Source organism: Panthera onca, chromosome A2 (genome assembly GCF_046562875.1).
Source record: "Panthera onca isolate mPanOnc1 chromosome A2, mPanOnc1 haplotype 2, whole genome shotgun sequence".
Taxonomy (NCBI): Eukaryota; Metazoa; Chordata; class Mammalia; order Carnivora; family Felidae; genus Panthera; species Panthera onca.
The window spans coordinates 54,009,402-54,026,568 of NC_138340.1; the positions used below are offsets into that span (position 1 = coordinate 54,009,402).

A 17,167-nucleotide genomic window follows, 5' to 3' on the forward strand; every position below is an offset into this window, starting at 1 on the left:
GTCCTTGGGCTAAATCCTTATCCTGGCTCTCAAAGTCCTGCTGGGAGAAAAGGGACAATTTACTTTATGTGCTCTGTTGCCCCGCTAATCCTCACTCTTATGTGCAGTCTATATGCCTCAAGCACACTGGACCGACTACCTGTTTCTTCAGAGACATGTACCCTCTTTAATTCCCCTATGCCCTTGCCCACACTCTGCCCTCTGCCTGGAAGGCCCTTCCCTACATCTCTCCCATCAAAGCCTAGCTCAGTGTCAAGTGCTTTCCCCAGCTTCCCAGGTTCAGTGAGCAGCATCCCTGGCTCTGTCTCTGGTCCAGGCCCACGTCCTCTGGAGTAGACGGAGGATTCCTGTGGTTGTGTCAGAAGAAAGGGACAAACAACTACCACAGTCCTCTCCGGCTTCTCTTCTATCTTCCCAGAGCAAGCTGGCTTGTAATGGCCTCAAAATATCCTCATAACTCCATGTTCTCTCCAGTGGTTACAACAGAAATGCACCGCACAGAATCCAGGGCAACAGAGATCGAATTCCACCCTGATCCAAGTGCTTTCTCCCTCCCTCCTCCGCTTGCAATCCTGCCTTCCTGGGCTTAGGGTTTAGTGCTTTATTTTTAGACCACACATTGCACTGGGAAACTGCTTGACGCCTGAGGTGTAATCAGACCCTGGCCTGGCCCTGGCCTGGAGCTCTAGCTGAGCAGAGGGGCAATGAGAAGGTCCAAAAGCTGTGCTGGGGGCTGGGGTCCCTGGGGCAGGGCAACACTCTAGGGCAGACAGAGCACCCCCCCCCCGAGATCCAGAGAGTGGGGGGGCTTTCTCCCAGGGCATGACCCACCTGAGCCCCTCCTTTGACACCTGGGGCCAGAGAGGCCAAGATTACCAGCAGCAGAACTAGAACTGAACTCATGTCCCCAACTGCACTGTGGGGACAAATTGGAAAGCAGAGCAGAAATGATTGTATCCTTGTTCTTGCTCTGGTCCCACTCTGTGTGCACCTCCAGCTTAACACTATGGAGAGCCCCCCCAACGCAGATGGCCTGCAGGCCAGATCCAGCTTTGTTTGGCCACAAATAATTTGAATTTTAAAAAATTGTGGTAAAATACACGTAACATAAAATTTACATCTTAACCATTTTTAAGTGTACACATTCAGTGACATCAAGTACTTTTTGCATTGTTGTGCAAACATCACCACCAACCATTCCAGAACTTTTTCGTCATTCCCAAGTGACACTGTACCCATCAAACATGAACTTTCCATTCCCAACTCCCCCCACCCAGCCAGCCCCTGACTCTGGCCTTTCTACTTTCTGTCCCTATAAATCTGACTACTCTAGGGACCTCATATAAGTGGAATCATACAATATTTTGTCCTTTTATGACTGGTTTATTTCACTTAGCGTAATGCCCTCCAGGTTCATTCATGTCGTAGCACGTGTCAGAATTTCCTTCCGTTTTAAGGCTGAAGAATATTCCATTTATGGAGAGACCACATTTTGTTCATTCATTCATCCACTGATGGACACTTGGGTTGCTTTTACCTTTTAGAATTGTGAATAATGCTATGAACAGAACGTGCAAATATCTCTTTGAATCCCTGCTTTCAATCCTTTGAGGTGTGTGCCCAGAAGTGGATTGCTGGATTGCATGGTAATTCTACTTTTAATTTTTTTAAAGAAATACTGACATTTATTTTTTATTTTTTTTAATCTTTATTTATTTTTGAGAGAGAGAGACAGACTGTGAGCGGGGGAAGAACAGAGAGAGAGGGAGACACAGAATCCAAAGCGGGCTCCAGGCTCTGAGCTGTCAGCACAGAGCCCGATGCGGGGCTTGAACTCATGAACCATGAGATTATGACCTGAGCTGAAGTTGGATGCCCAACCGACTGAGCCACCCAGGCGCCCCTACTTTTGATTTTTTTGAGGAGCCATTTTCCACAGCAGAATTTGAAATTTAAAAAAATTAGTTGCCAACAAAAAACATCTGGCTTCTGTTCAGAGATTGGAGGTCAGACATCACTGGTCCTGAACTAGCCTCATCAGGCCTCCTGAGGGACACCAGCCCTACCAGGCAGTGCCCCTTCCTCAGAGGTCTGGGACACAGCTCTGTGGGGCCCTCTCCTGAGCTTCTTGGTTGTAAATCTCAAACCTGTTGCTTTTGTTCTCCAGTCCTAGGTGTTACCTATTTCTCTCTCTTAGGCTCTGTGATACCTCAGTGACCCCCTTTGCCTTTTCAATCCACCTGTGCCTGTTTAACATATCCCCTGTATTAGATCTCTCTATTGAAACACCTGGTGTGGTTCCATTTTCCTGACTGGCTCTGGCTGGTACCACTTAGCTGCTATTCCTGCCTGGGTGAAGCTGGACAGCAGCTGACCCCTTTGGTCAGGTATCAGCTTTCCTGGTTGCCTCACCCCAATTTCCCATTTTTCTACATCTGGCTGACTTGGCCTGCCTGACTTAAGAGATCTGATGTAGGCCCTGCTCTGATCAACGACCTTCCAATAAGATGTTCTTATTGAGAACCTACTCTGTGCCAGAGACTGTGTAGAAGACTTTATGCATCAACTATACTTGAATAATAAAAACAGAAGTAAAAACAAATAAACAAACAAAGGATTGCCTTCAAATAAAATAATATAAACCTGAAAAACCTCCAATTATAAGGTGTTTCTTTTTTTAAGTTTATTTATTTATTTTGAGAGAGAGCAAGAGCAGGGGAGAGACAAAATCCCAAGCAGGCTCAGCTCTGTCAGCAAGGAACCTGACGTGGGGCTTGAACTCACAAACCATAAGATCAAGACCTGAGCCAAGATCAAGAGTTGTTTTTTTTTTTAAATAAAACACATTTTTAAGTTTATTTTAGTTTTGAGAGAGAAACAGAGAGAGAGCAGGGGAGGGGAAGAGAGGGGGACAGAGGATCTGAAGCAGACTCTGTGCTGTCAGCAGCAAGCCTGATGTGGGGCTCGAACTCATGAACTGTGAGATCATAACCTGAGCCGAAGCCAGATGCTTAACCAAATGAGCCACCCTGGCGACCCGAGAGTTGGGTTTTAATGAAACGTTATGATTTTTAAAAATCATGGGGTTTTAATAAAGTAATTATTATAATATATGAGACATAAAACTAGGCAACTAATAAAAATCCTTTATGGATGATTTTTTTAAAGTTTTATTTATTTAAGTAATCTCTACACCCAACGTGGGGCTCAAACTCATGACCCCAAAATCAAGAGTCACATGATCTTCCAACTGAGCCTGCCAAGCACCCCATGGATGATTCTTTAAAAAAAAAAAAAAAGATCTTATGCAATTATCTCATGTAGTCTTTGCCACAACACCATGAGGTGGGCACTGCCGTGATCCTCATTTTACAGTTGAGGACACTGAGGCTGGGACAGAGAAGGTCTTGACCAAAATCACAGCCAGGCAGTGCCAGAGCCAGCCACAAAGACCCAACCTTCTCATAAAATGAGGCTATAACCACACCATCCTCAAGTCAGTAAGTTCATATTTCTATCACGAAAAGTTGTGTCCTGTTTGTACATTTGATTAATATCTGACTTGTACATTGTAGACTCTCTTTAGAAGCAAGTTGTACACAAATGCCTGAAATCAAAACCTCACAAACCATTTTTCATTCTCCTCATCTCTTAAATGGAAATCCTGGGGGTGCTTTGGTGATTCAGTTGGTTAAGCATCTGACTTCAGCTCAGGTCATGATCTCGTGGTTTGTGGGTTCGAGCCCTGTGTCAGGCTCTGTGCTGACAGCTCAGAGCCTGGAGCCTGCTTTGGATTCTGTGACTCCCTCTCTCTCTGCCCCTCTCCCACTCCCACTCTGTCTCTCTCTCAAAAATAAATGTTAAAAAAATTTTTTTTAATAAAAAAAAGAAATAAAATGGAGACGCTACCTCATGGGGTTTCCAAGAAGATTAAATGATGTGATATACATGAAGTACATAGCTCCATACTCAGCAGGTAAGAAGTGCTGAACAGATGGTAGCTATTGATATTATTACCTAGATACAGAGGGATTATCATGCAAAGCATGAAGAGCACAGTGGCTGGAAAAGATACATATGGAAATATCTTTATTATATAATGGAAAAATCCTTATTATAAGTGCAAGAGAAAAGGGCCCAAAGTAAAAATAAATTACTCGTGCACTAAAGGCTCATGGGAAACACACCCAAACATCAACCGTGGTTGATTTTGGGCGCTGAGATTTGGGGTAATGTTTTTTTTTTCTAATATAAATGTTAAAGAGGTAATAAATCACTAAAAAAGAAGCACCAGGCTTTTAAAATTTATCTACAGATGCAACTGCGACCCTATTAGGATTCCTACTGGCTTCTTTGCAGAACTGGACAAGCTGCTCCTAAAACTTGCATGGATCCAGGACAACCAAACAGCCTTGAAAAAGAGGAGTAAAGGGGGAAAACTATGTCATGGGTGTCCATGTCAGGGTCAGGCTCAGAGCTGAGTGTCGAGAGACAACACAGTTGTGACTATCAAGAACATTCCCAGGGGCGCCTGCGTGGCTCAGTTGGTTAAGCATCCAACTTCAGCTAGTGAGTTTGAGCCCCATGTCGGGCTCTGTGCTGACAGCTCGGAGCCTGGAGCCTGCTATGGATTCTGTGTCTCCTTCTCTCTCTCTGTCCCTCCCCTGCTCATGCTCTGTCTGTCTGTCTCTCTCTCGAAAATAAGTAAACATTAAAAAAAATTTTTTTAAAAGAACATTCCCTACCCGTAGGTCACTATTCTTCTGAAATAATGCCTTAAGCTTCATTGAGAGAGGTGTCTTAGAACACGAGTAGAAAAAAAAGGATGTACAAGTCCTCAGGAATTTAATTCTCTAGTTTCATGGTTTCCCAAAGAAGATTTTTTTACCAAACCACAGTGATTTGAGGAAAAAGGGCATTTTCATACAGTACCATTTTCATAAAGCTCCATTTATTCATTTAAAACCTTATTTTGCTTCTGATGATAATTTCCCTGCTTTTTTGGTGTAAAACTATTGTTTCTTTCACAAAATGATGCCGAAAGTTGATGTTTTTTGTTGTTTTTATTGTCCTCAGTTATCAAGGGAGAGTTGGCAGCCCTCTTCCCACTTTTTATTTTATTTAATTATTTTTTTAAGATTTTCTTTTTTTTTAAATGTTTTTATTTATTTTTGAGACAGAGAGAGACAGAGCATGAGCAAGGGAGGGGCAAAGAGAGAGGGAGACACAGAAACTGAAGCAGACTCCAGGCTCTGAGCTGTCAACACAGAGCCCAACACGGGGCTTGAACTCACAGACTGTGAGATCATGACCTGAGCTGAAGTCAGACGCTTAACCGACGGAGCCACCCAGGCGCCCCAGATTTTCTTCTTTTTAAAGATTGTTTTTAATGTTTATTTTTGAGAGAGAGAGAGAGAGAGAGAGAGAGGGACAGAGAGAGAGAGAGATAGGGAGAGAGAGATGGGGGGGAGACAGCAAGTGGGGGAGAGGCAGTGAGAGAAGAGGACAGAGGATCCAAAATGGGCTCTGTGCTGACAGCAGAGAGCTGGATGCAGGGCTCAAATTCATGAACCATGAGATCGTGACCTGAGCCGAAATTAAGAGTCACACACTTAACTGACTGATCCACCCAGGCACCCCTAAAGGTTTTATTTCTAAGTAATCTCTACACCCAACACAGGGCTAGAACTCACAACCCTGAGATCAAGAGTCCCACACTCCCCAGACTGAGCCAGCCAGGCGCCCCCCTCCTGTCACTTTGTAAAAAATATTCTCTAACTTTGAGAAATCCCAAAGTTTGGGAAACACTGGGAAAAACTGCAGCAGCCTCAGGGCTGCTGTGCCTGGGATGGGGGCCGAGACTAGCCACACTTTGTAAGGAAGCTCAGAGTAAGGAGAACACAGGCTTGGGTTCAAATCACGGCTCCGCCACTTACTGTAGGAACTCGAACAAGTTACTAAACCTCTTTGAGTCTCTGTTTCGCCATCTGCAAAATGAGGATGATTGACACCTCTCAAAGCTGCTATGAGAATTAAACCAGATAACATATGTGACTGTACCTGGACCATCAAAAACACTTGAGAAAATATCCTCCAAGAGTCTGTGAGCTCAGTGAAGGTCCCACTTTCCTCTTCTGCAAGTTGAAGAGTTCTCATTTCTTCGTTCTTTATTTTCTCACTCTGGTTTCTTCTGGGTGTTCTCTAGCTTGTCACTATTGCTCTTGACATGCGAATCCAGATCTGAATACATGCTGTTGGTGTGGACTAGCTGTGTAAAGTAGGATCTATTGTCACCTCCTTCAATCTAGACTCTGTACCTCCATTTACGAAACCCAAGTTTGCAACAGATTTTTGTGTATGTGTGCTCCTATTTTACTGCTTTGGTATTTGTTGGGCTTAGAGTACCTAACAGCCCCAGATCTTTTCATAGCAATGTTTGTAAAACCCTGTTTCTGAACTTGTGCCATCGAGGGACTTTACATTTATTCCCTTTTACACCTTATCCAGTAGACAAGGTGCCCTCCCCAACTAGATGGGGTCAAAGGAGACTCCCAGTGTGTTCTCATGCTCAAGAAACCTGAAGGAACATTTAGCTGATTCTTTTTAGTCCAGGGAAGAAAATGTTTATTTGAATCTTGATGGAATACAAGGCAGCGGGGCTGGTGCTAGGTGATGGGGCTGAGACAAGGTGCTGTGGCTTTAGTCCCCAACATCTCACCTGTATCAGGTTCACCTGGGGGCCTGGCATGATGGTTCCTTGCCTTATGTCAGTGGGCTGTCTGTCTTTCCTCGTTGATTCAAAAGATGAAGAGCCCACCTGGATGCCCTAGGGACTCTAGAGAAATCTGAAGCCCACACAGATTATAGCTTGTAGGGCCCAGGGGTCTCCTACTGTCTCCTGAGAGCAGTGACATCCTAGAATCCTCCTGCTTGATCCAGGTAACTTGGAGGAGATAGGCCTGGCACCTTCCCTCTGCATGTCATCCTGGCAGCTGGACTGCATGCCAGTGCTGCCCGAATGATACTTAGGCCTGGGCCGGTGCCAACGTTCAGACTACATGGAAGGAAAAGAGCTCTCTTTATTGCTCTAGCCTAGCCCGCCCGCGTGTCTCCCAGAACGTGGCTCTGTCCTTGTGCACTCGGGAGATGCAGTGGCCATCATGGTGGGGCTCAGCCTGGCTGTCGGCCCTGCCTCAGCCTCAGTCGGTCTTCCTGAACCCTGGAAAGCAAAGCCCGCAGGATAGCCTGGGATTCTGAAGCGGCAAGGCCTCATTTCTACCATCACCCCCAGATGCCCAAATATCTCTCACAGTTGGGATAATGCAGTCACCCTAGAAGGCACAGGTTTCCAGGAATTAAATGGGCTACAGGAGACAGATATCCCCGGTGCAGAGACACACAGCCCCCTGGTCTCTCAGTTTTAAGATGTGATGGTAAGCAAAGAGCTGCTTGTCAGAAAGAAAGAAAGAAAGAAAGAAAGAAAGAAAGAAAGAAAGAAAGAAAAAAAGGGGATCTCCTTTAACCCAGCCCAGCCACACTAGCTGTGTGATCTCGCCAAGTCACTCTACCTCTCTGGGCCTCAAGTTCCTCATCAGTCAAGTGCAACATGACTGAGGTACGCCCAGTAGGCAAATAACATCATGGTGAAGATAGTGTTTGGTTTAGTGTAAAGTTCTCTGAGAAAGGAGAAATGTCCAGATGCCCTTCACTTTTCTACTGTAGTCCACCCTTCAGGTGTTTTGCTTCCATTCCTCCCACAGTTTGCACAACATACTTGCACAGTGGGTATTATTACACCCACGGCCCGGTGGAGGAAACTGAGGCTAAAAGACAATCCTGGGCCCCAGAGCTGGTAGATCGGCAGAGGCAGGACTTGAACCCGGGCCCCTGACTCCAGGCCCTGTGCTGTTGTTTCCTGTATGCTAAGCCTTATTTGCAACCAAAGACCCTGATCCGGAGGAAGGAGGTGAACATATGAAGAATGTAAACATTACCCATCAGCCTAAGCTTCTGAAGGAGGGGGATGAAGCCGTGTAGGACGCTGTGGATCCGGTACACTGCTCACGAACAAAGAGAAAGGAACGTGAGCTTTGTGCCCCAGCAAGGGACGCAGGGTCAGCCCTCACCTACCCTCGGACAAAGGCCTACCCCACACAAACAAGGATTAATGGTGGAATTTCAGGCAGCAGGTTAAGCTTAGATAATAGTACTGGAGTTATTATTATTAAAAACAATGACCTCAAACAGCAATAACAGTGCCAGGAAACTCGGTGGATTCAGTACCCAACTCCATGAACTGCCTTGTTTTCCATATCTGGCTAATTCTGTTTGTTTGCCACTTTAAACTGTTTTTGTTGCATTTTTGTGGAGCTGCCCATTTTTTCCATGAGGTTTTGCCAATGACCTCACATTGACCTTGAAAGTGGTCAGGAAGAAAACACGAGCATAAGGAAATCTTTAAAAAATGTTTAGGTTGTGGCTTTCTGGCCCTTGGCGAGCGTCCGTGGCAGTCCAGCCACCACCCTAAAGAGTCTCTGGGGGCTGGGGGGACTTACCCAGCCCAAAGTAGATGCCAACGGTCTCCAGGGAGGCGAAGGTGAGTAGGCCGACCCCAAGGGACATGAACCAGTCTGCAAGGGCAGCGAGGAAGAGAATGGTCAGCCTGCAGGTCTGGTCCCTCCTATCCCCCCACCCTGTCCCTGTTCCCATGGCCCTCACCTGCGTAATAGTGATAACACACCAGCAAGGTCCCAATGGCAAAGCAGAGCAGGACAAAATGGAAAAACTCATCTGTAAAGGCAGAGGTGGATATTACTATTTGCTTCTTTCTCTCTCTCTTTTTTATGGTTACTAAAAGTATTCTTGTCTCTGCTCCAAAGTGACTTTAGTCAGAGATGCGGCTCCTGACCAGCCCAACTAAAACAGCACCCCAAATCCCACTCCTTTCCAGGCTTTATCTCATTTTATTATTTTTCTAACACTGACACCACTCAACTTGTTATATTTTTATTTCCACACTTATTCTCAAAAAAAAAAACAAAGAAAAAATACAAAATAGATTTATTTTGTCTGTCCTCCGCAGTAGGATGCTGGGGCAGGGATTTTTCTCAGAGAATAAAGCACTGCCAGGCATATAGAGCTGCCATACTGTATTTGTCAAATGAGTATTAAATGCGATTGTAAAAAAACGCATTTTTTTACAAAATTTTATAAAATTCCCCTCCTTAAAAGCAAGCAGTGATTGTGAAAGCCTTTCCAGGCATATATATACCTATTTTAAAAAACAAAACCAGGGAAGTATCACAATACCAGATTTTAAGATATACTACAAAGCTTTAGTAATCAAAACAGTGTGGTATTAGCATAAAAATAGACACATAGATCAGTGGAACAGAACAGAGAGTCCAAAAATAAAGCCATGCTTTTCTGGTCAATTAATCTTCAACAAAGGAGGGAAGAATATGCAATGGAAAAAAGACGGACTCTTTAACAAATGGTGTTGGGGAAACTGTACAGCAAAGGAATAAAACTGGATCACTTTCTTACATTATACACAAAAGTAAATTCAAAATCGATTAAAGACCTAAATGTGAGACAGGAAACCATAAAATCCCCAGAAGAAAACATAGACAGCAATTTCTTTGACATCGGCCATAGCAGCTTCTTTAGAGATAGGTCTCCTGAGGCAAGAGACCCAAAGGCAAAATTAAACAAATGAGGTTATACAAAAATAAAAACTTCTGCACAGTGAAGGAAACCATCAACAAAACAAAAAGGCAACATAGTGAATGGGAGAAGATATTTGCAAATGACATATCTGATAAGGGGTTGGTATCCAAAATATACAAAGGACTCACACAACTCAACACTGACAACAATCGTCTTCATTATCATCATCGTCATCATTATCATTATCATCATCATCCAATTAAAAAATGGATAGAAGACACGAACAGACATTTTTCTGAAGAAAACATCCAAATGGCCAACAGACACCATGAAAGGATGCTCAATATCACTAATCGTCAGGGAAATGCAAATGAAAACCACAATGAGATTTCACTTTATACCTGTCAGAATAGCTAAAGTAAAAGAGACAAGAAATAAAAAGTGTTGGCGAAGATGTGGAGAAAAAGGAACCCTCATGTAGTGCTGGTGGGAATGCAAACTGGTGCAGCCTCTGTAGAAAACCAATACGGGGTTTCTTAAAAAAATTAAAAATAGAATTACCATACCATCCAGTAATTCCACTACTGGGTATTTACTCAAAGAAAAAGAAAACACTAATTCAAATAGATATAGGCACCCTGATGTTTATAGCAGCATTGCCTACAATAGCCAAATTATAGAAGCAGCCCAAGTATCCATTGAGAGTTGAGTGGATATGCGTGTTACTCAGCCAAAGACCTGAATGGACTTAGAGGGAATGATGCTAGGTGAAATAAGTCAGTCAGAGAAAGACAAATACCATATGATTTCACTCATATGTGGAATTTAAGGAACAAAACAAACATATGAACAAAGAAAAAAGAGAGACAAACAAAAAAACAGACCCTTAAATACAGAGGACAAACTGATGGTTACTAGAGGGCAGGTGGGGGAGGGGGGGCAGGGGATAAGTAAAATACGTGAAGGAGATTGAGAGCACACTTACCGTGATGAGCAACAAGAAATGTATAGAATTGTTGAATCATTATATTGTACATCCGAAACTCATACAACACCGTGTATTAACTATACTTGAATTTTTTAAAAAAGCAGGACCAATTTGTATACCTGCTGCTCTATCATTTGCTTTCTTCATCTCATGGATAGATTAGGACCATCTTTCCATCTTAGAACATAATAGATCTGCCCTGTTCTTTTTGACGGCTGCACAGTGTTCCATGGTATAAACTTAACCCAATTTAGTTAACTGGTCCCTCATTGATAAACCTAGAAGTGTTTTTTGCTGTTACCACTGATGCTGCACAAACATCACTACACATGAATCTGTGCACGTGTTTCTGTGGGCCCGATGCCCAGAAGTGAAATTGCAGGCTTGGAGGGTTCTCCTAGCTAACACAGATGTGGAGAGGAGCCAAGACTAGGGTCTGGGCCTTGGGCAGGTGTTCAGGTGTGCTCTGGAGTGAGGCCTCCCTGCGCTTTGCCAGGCACTGGGGAGAGAACACAGGGCCCTGGACTCGGTCAAGGGGCCGTGATGAGAGGAGGCTCTGCTGTCTGTGTCCGAAGGACAATGACAATGACAGGGTGGCATTAAAGACACAGGGGTTCCAAACTAAGACCATGCTCTAGGAAGGAGAGTGGAAAGGGGAATCACCTTCTTGCTTTCGGGTATAATGCCTGTCCCGCACTTTGGGAATCTCAGTGTTATTCCCGTGAGGCACATTTCATAGCCCAGGAAAGTTCTAAAGCCCTGGTTCCTTTAGCTGGACAGAGACAGAGTCAGGGGCTCACACCCAGGTGTCCTACGCCCTAAAGGTGGCCTTTTGATACAACCCTAAATGTTTCAAGGACAACTTCCATTTGTTTAATCAAACACGTTGGTCTCACATCCCTTTCTCATCCTTCTCCCTAAAGCCCTCACAGATTCCAGGCTTAGAGCAAAGGAATTCCTTCCAGTTCTTATCACTCCTTCTCTAGAGTCTAGGCTAATCTAACCTCAGGGCTTCCTTGCCCCCTCTAGTTCCCTATCATGACCAGAGGCCTGAGGGGCATTTATCATCCCCTTGACTCCGTGTATAGCAGCAAGAGCACAGGACCAGGGTTCAAGTCTAGGTCGTGCTACTGGCTAGCTGAAAGCCCACACGCCATCCTTGAGTCTTAGCTTCCACATCTGCACAATGGCAGTCATTATACCACCTTCTTGCCATGATTCTAAGCTGAGGTGTTTGCAAACACCACACATGACAGATGTGGGCTGTGATCGCCCACCTCTTTTTCTAGGCCATCAGTGGACTTTCTAACCATAGAAACCTGGACCAGACAGACAGGTAGAAATAGCTTTGGGACACGAAATTCCTTACCATCTTTTTTTTTTTTTTTTTAATTTATTTTGAGGGGGAGGAGGGGCAAAGAGAGAGGAAGAGAGAGAATTCCAAGCAAGCTCTGTACTGTCAGCACAAAGCACAACGCAGGGCTCAGTCCCACGAACCATGAGATCATGACCTAAGCCGAGATCAAGATTCAGACGCCCAACTGACTGAGCCACCCAGGCACCCACTTACCATCTTTCTTTATATTCAGTCTTCTTAACTGAGAGGCTTCCACTTCTCCTTAGGAACAAGAGAGAGATGAGTGTTTACTTTGAAGAGGGGTGCCAGGTGGGGTTTTCTCTTCTCTGCCTCACTCAGACCAGCTCTCCTGGGTTCCTCTTCCTGGGTTAGAGGGCACTCACCACAGGGCCAATCAGGGCAAAGCTGTGAAGGTGGGATGTGTCTGTCCTTGGGACCCCCACTGACCCCTTCCTCTCTACCCAACCTGAGTCTACATTCTGTTTCCTTTCTCCTGAGCTTGGAGAGCCCTTCCCAGAATCAAGGTGACACTCTGGCTGGTGATGTAGTCCCTGCTTGACTGACCCACCCTCTCAGGCTGTCTGGTCCTGCCCTAACCCCCCCGGAATGGAGGCCACCTCCCCCTCTCCTCTTGGAGTTTGTGTATTTACCACTTGCTGGGTCAGAGCCCCTCCTTCGGAGTCCTGGAAATCAGAAATACAACATTAATGCCAGACTAGCTTGGGCCCTTAACAGGTGCCTCCACCCTAGCAGAAGAAGTAGGTCACCTCTGAAAATCCCCAGTCAAATTCTCCAGCCCCCAAGGGATCTTTCTATCTATTGATTGCTGACTGAAATCCCCTTGCCTCTTGCCTAAAGCCCCTTTCTAATCTGCACTGGGCCCCTGCCTGACTGAGCCCAGGTCAGAGCCCCAGGTCTGCAAGTGGATTTGGAGTCCCCAACTCACACCCACGAACCCTGATAGCAGCTGGCTCTCTCAGGGGAAACAAAACGCCCAGACCTGTTCATCATCAGCACTGACAACCCCTATCCCCTAACTGGACACTCACCTGATTCTCCAGAGGGCACCACCTCTCCAGGGACACCTACACAGAAGGAAAATCAGCGATCACATATCCATTATCCTCTGGGTGGGGAGTAGTTATACTGTGGGACAGATGGATCTCATTCAGAGACTTTCCATTTGATCTGAGTGGGCCAAGAGGTGACTGGAGCAGGCTGGAGGGCTATTCCATCTCGAGGGGCAACCACTACCCACCAGCCACCAAAAGCCACTGTAGAAAGGCCTGTCCAGTGTTACAGGTCATCCAATTTCCCACAAGAGGCCAGAAATCCAGGTTTTACATCAACTTTTTTTTTTTAATTTATTTTAATAGAGAGAGAGAGAGAGCACACACTGGAGGTGCAAAGAGAGAGAATCCCAAGCAGGCTCCACACTGTCAGCACAGAGCCCGATGCAGGGCTGGAATGAACTCACGAACCATGAGATCATGACATGAGCCGAAACCAAGAGACAGACGCTCAACCGGCTGAGCCACCCAGGTGCCCCTACATTAACTTCTTGATTATAGAAAAGGTGGGCACCTCTTGTATTCCACTGAACCAAAGACATCATTTGTGAGAAATGACATTATTTTCTATATTACTATGTAAGGAAAACCACTGCCAATTTTAATTGTAAGTTGCCAGCAATTTTCAGATGCATCCTGACCTTAGAGATACCTAAATGTGAAAAAGTAGGAGTTGTACAATTGATGAAATGTAATAATAATAATAATAATAATAATAACACTCCTTGAGCTAGATAAAACACATCTGCACACATGTGGGCATCAGTTTGCAACCTCTGCCTGTTCATGACTACACAGATGTAGATGACGACACCTAGCCATGTGGCCCCAGCCCCACCAGGCCCTGAGTTCATGGGAACCAAGCTGGGCTGCACATTGGTAACTCTGGCCCCACACCCTGCTGAGTGTTGAGCTCCTTGTCTGGGCGGCTGAGGCTGATATGAGCCCTCTGTACTTGTCCTGAGCTGCTGCCTCCCCAATTAATCTGGTTTAGGGTGGCCTACCCACCCCATTCATCCTGATTCTTGGTGCTTTTTCTAGTTCCTGGGGACCTCTCTCCCAGCCTGTCAAATCCTTTCCCTCAAGGGCAGGGAGAACCCCTTGTAGCATCCCCACCCCCCCACCCCCAACAGGTAGTCACCACACCTGTACACTTCCCATTCTTCATTGGGTCAGCCTCAGGACACAAACATCAGAAGACGGCACTCAGCACACAACAATAAACATACTGAACTATTTTTATGCAAATAGGTCTTTATGTTGATATGCAAATAGGAAACATCATCTGCAAGTGACCTGAGGGGTCAGTACTGAGGGTACAGAGAACAGACCGAGAACAGTATGAATTAATGAGACTCTAGGAGTGTAATTTACTTAGAATCTCCTAGGTCTTGGGGGGAAAAAGTAATTCACAAATTCACAAACTGTGGTGATATCTACCTTTCAGTGAATATGAATTACTTTTATGATGAGAAAAAAACATTTTTAAATATATGTAAATGTAACCGTTTCTCTCTCTTTCATTTTACACCCAGTGAAACCATTCCCACAGTACTTGAGTAATTAAAAACATTTTCCTAAACCAAGTAATACTTGGCTTTGTGAAAGAGAAAGAATGAGAGAAAGAAAGGAAGGAAGGAAGGAAGGAAGGAAGGAACAAAGAAAGAAGGAAAGAAACAAAGAGTTCAGGCAAGCAAATAAAACAGTATTAACTATTTACCCGCAATGCTACCACCCAGAGGAAGACACAGGTAATATCTTGATGCAGAAATTAAAATATTCTATTTACCTTTCTTAGAATTATTATCTAACACCTTATTATCAGGTGTTAGGAGACTATGTGGATTAAACAAAGTTAAACAGGCTTTCATTTTCGTATCTGCAGTACGCATTTGTTAGGCTTTTTTGGCAAACTGGCTCATTCCTACAAATTGCACCCATTTCATCAAAGTGCTACCAAGCACTTTGTCTATAACTCCTTGTCTATAATGTCATGTCTATAACTCCTTGCTGTAATAACCACTATGTCTGGAGATGATTATTCCATGAAGTATTTAGAGATCAGATCCTTAATTTTCCCATGCATGTGTACATAGCCCACTACTCCAAGATAGTGCGTGCTAATCATGTTCTATTTCGCTGGTTGGAAAGCTCAGGCCCAGAAAGATTGGCTGACTTATCTAGGTCGCCCTGCAAGTCAAGATTATAGTTCAGAAGAGAATCCGGGGCAGTCTCCCCATGGTAGAAAATGCTTGCCCCCATCCCCATCCGCCAATGTTCTAACCATTCATCTGGCCATATTTCCTATATTTTCCTAGCACTTTTCAGTCCATTGAAACACCCTCATGATCTTGTTTCTGTCCCACAAAGTCCAGAGAGCTCACGTCTCTGTGTAGTTCCCTTTTCTCCAAGGCCACTGGACGATGACTTACCTCCATAGAGCTGAAGCTCATCCTTCAAAAGGTCAGGCTCCTCATGCACAGCACCTGAGTGGAAACATCCATTTATTGAGCACTTATTATGTACTAACACGGAACTTAGATATTTATATTTAACATTTTGTTAGAACCCTGGGGTGACTGAGTGGCTCAGTCAGTTAAACATCCAACTCTTGATTTCCATTCAGGTCATGATCTCACAGTTCATGAGATCCAGCCCTGCCTTGAGCTCTGTGCTGACGGTGTGGGGCCTGATTGGGGTTCTCTCCCTGCCCCTTCCCTGCTTGTGTGCTCTCTCAAAATAAAAAACTAAACTTAACAAAAAATACTTTGTTAGATCCTTATGGAAATCCAATGAAGAAGGTATGAGTATCTCTTCTTCCCCCATTTTATGGGTAAGGGAACTGAGGGTCACAAAGTTAAATTATTCCCTGAAGGTCACATGGCCAGTAAGTGGCAATTCCAGGGTTCAAACCCAGATCTGTAACCAAAACCTGCAATCATAATCACTTTTATCTTCAAAAATAGAGCCCAGAACTCAACTCTAACTTCCTGGGCAGCATTTATTAAACATCTCCCAGGTTCTGTGTGCCAAGTTCTGTACTAGGCATTAATACAGACTCTTCACCTCATGGTCTTTTCTTCCCACAACCCACTTAGGCCAAAATGTATTTAAATTTTTTATTTTTGCAAAAGTTTTCTTCTGGTTGTTAAAATAGAACACGTTCACTGTATAATTTTTATAGCCAAAAAAGTGAAAGCCAAAAATCACCCACAATTTAACCATCCAGAGATATCCAGAGATAACCACTCCTGACACTTTGCTATTTTTCCTTCCAGTCTTATTTATGGCCACGTATGTGTGAATTTTTACAGAGTATATATGAGATCAAACCAGTCATATGATTTAGCATCTTTCTTGGTCACTTCAGAGATGTATGAAGAACAGAACTGTAGCCAGGGAAGGGCGTATTTTACTGTCGTTGGACACGAGGCTGCTTGCCATTGGTGCCTTACTATAAACACTGCTGTGAGGAACATCCTTAAAAAAAAACTTTTAAGCATTTATTCATTTTTCAGAGTAAGAGCGACAGAGCATGAGCAGGGGAGGGGCAGAGAGATAGGGAGACACAGAATCAGAAGCAGGCTCCAGGCTCTGAGCTGTCAGCCCAGAGCCCAATGCGGGGCTTGAACTCACAGACTGCGAGATCATGACCTGAGCTGAAGTCAGACGCTCAACCGACTGAGCCACCCAGGCACCCTGTGAAGAACATCTTCACGCAGGTATGCTCATTCCCACTGAGAAACTCAATCAGGAGCTGGGTGGGCAAAGGAGAAATGGCAAGGCTTATCGCCTACCAGGTGAGCTGTCCCTGGGAGGGTGTCCAGCCCCCTGGCTCTGCCGACGTTTTCCTGTTACTCTGGGATGCTGGTCCTCATCACTGCTCCCTGCAAGGAACAAACACAAACTCTAGGAGAACCTCAGCCTGGCATGAGCCTGAAATACATTCGTTCTGATGTTTGTTCTCAGAATTTAGCTTTTATGAGGAGTGTGATCTAGAGGAAAGAGCACTGTTTGGCGGGGAGGGGCGGTGGTGAGGGAGGGGTAGGAGATCAGCCACAAACTTTCTGTGTGACCTTGGAC

The 17,167-nt window shown here is 44.7% G+C and overlaps 1 protein-coding gene across 10 annotated transcripts in view; it reads right to left on the bottom strand.

Annotated features, from left to right (window-relative positions):
• Positions 1-17,167, bottom strand: part of TMEM40 (transmembrane protein 40) — a 79,815-nt gene that overhangs the window by 14,620 nt on the left and 48,028 nt on the right. For 3 of the 10 annotated variants that reach the window (XM_060631809.3, XM_060631816.3, XM_078442736.2), the window contains 9 exons: positions 16,882-16,971; positions 15,517-15,570; positions 13,064-13,099; positions 12,665-12,697; positions 12,228-12,275; positions 8,719-8,790; positions 8,556-8,630; positions 7,995-8,057; positions 1,563-6,268 (listed from right to left, as the gene is read on the bottom strand). In XM_060631809.3, the coding sequence (XP_060487792.3) occupies positions 6,213-6,268; positions 7,995-8,057; positions 8,556-8,630; positions 8,719-8,790; positions 12,228-12,275; positions 12,665-12,697; positions 13,064-13,099; positions 15,517-15,570; positions 16,882-16,971 (527 nt within the window). In that variant the 3' untranslated portion in view covers positions 1,563-6,212. Of the gene's footprint in view, positions 1-1,553; positions 6,269-6,597; positions 7,220-7,994; positions 8,058-8,555; positions 8,631-8,718; positions 8,791-12,227; positions 12,276-12,664; positions 12,698-13,063; positions 13,100-15,516; positions 15,571-16,881; positions 16,972-17,167 lie in introns of those variants that run through there. The other 7 variants (XM_060631814.3, XM_060631810.3, XM_060631817.3 and 4 more) reach the window with 7 other exon arrangements.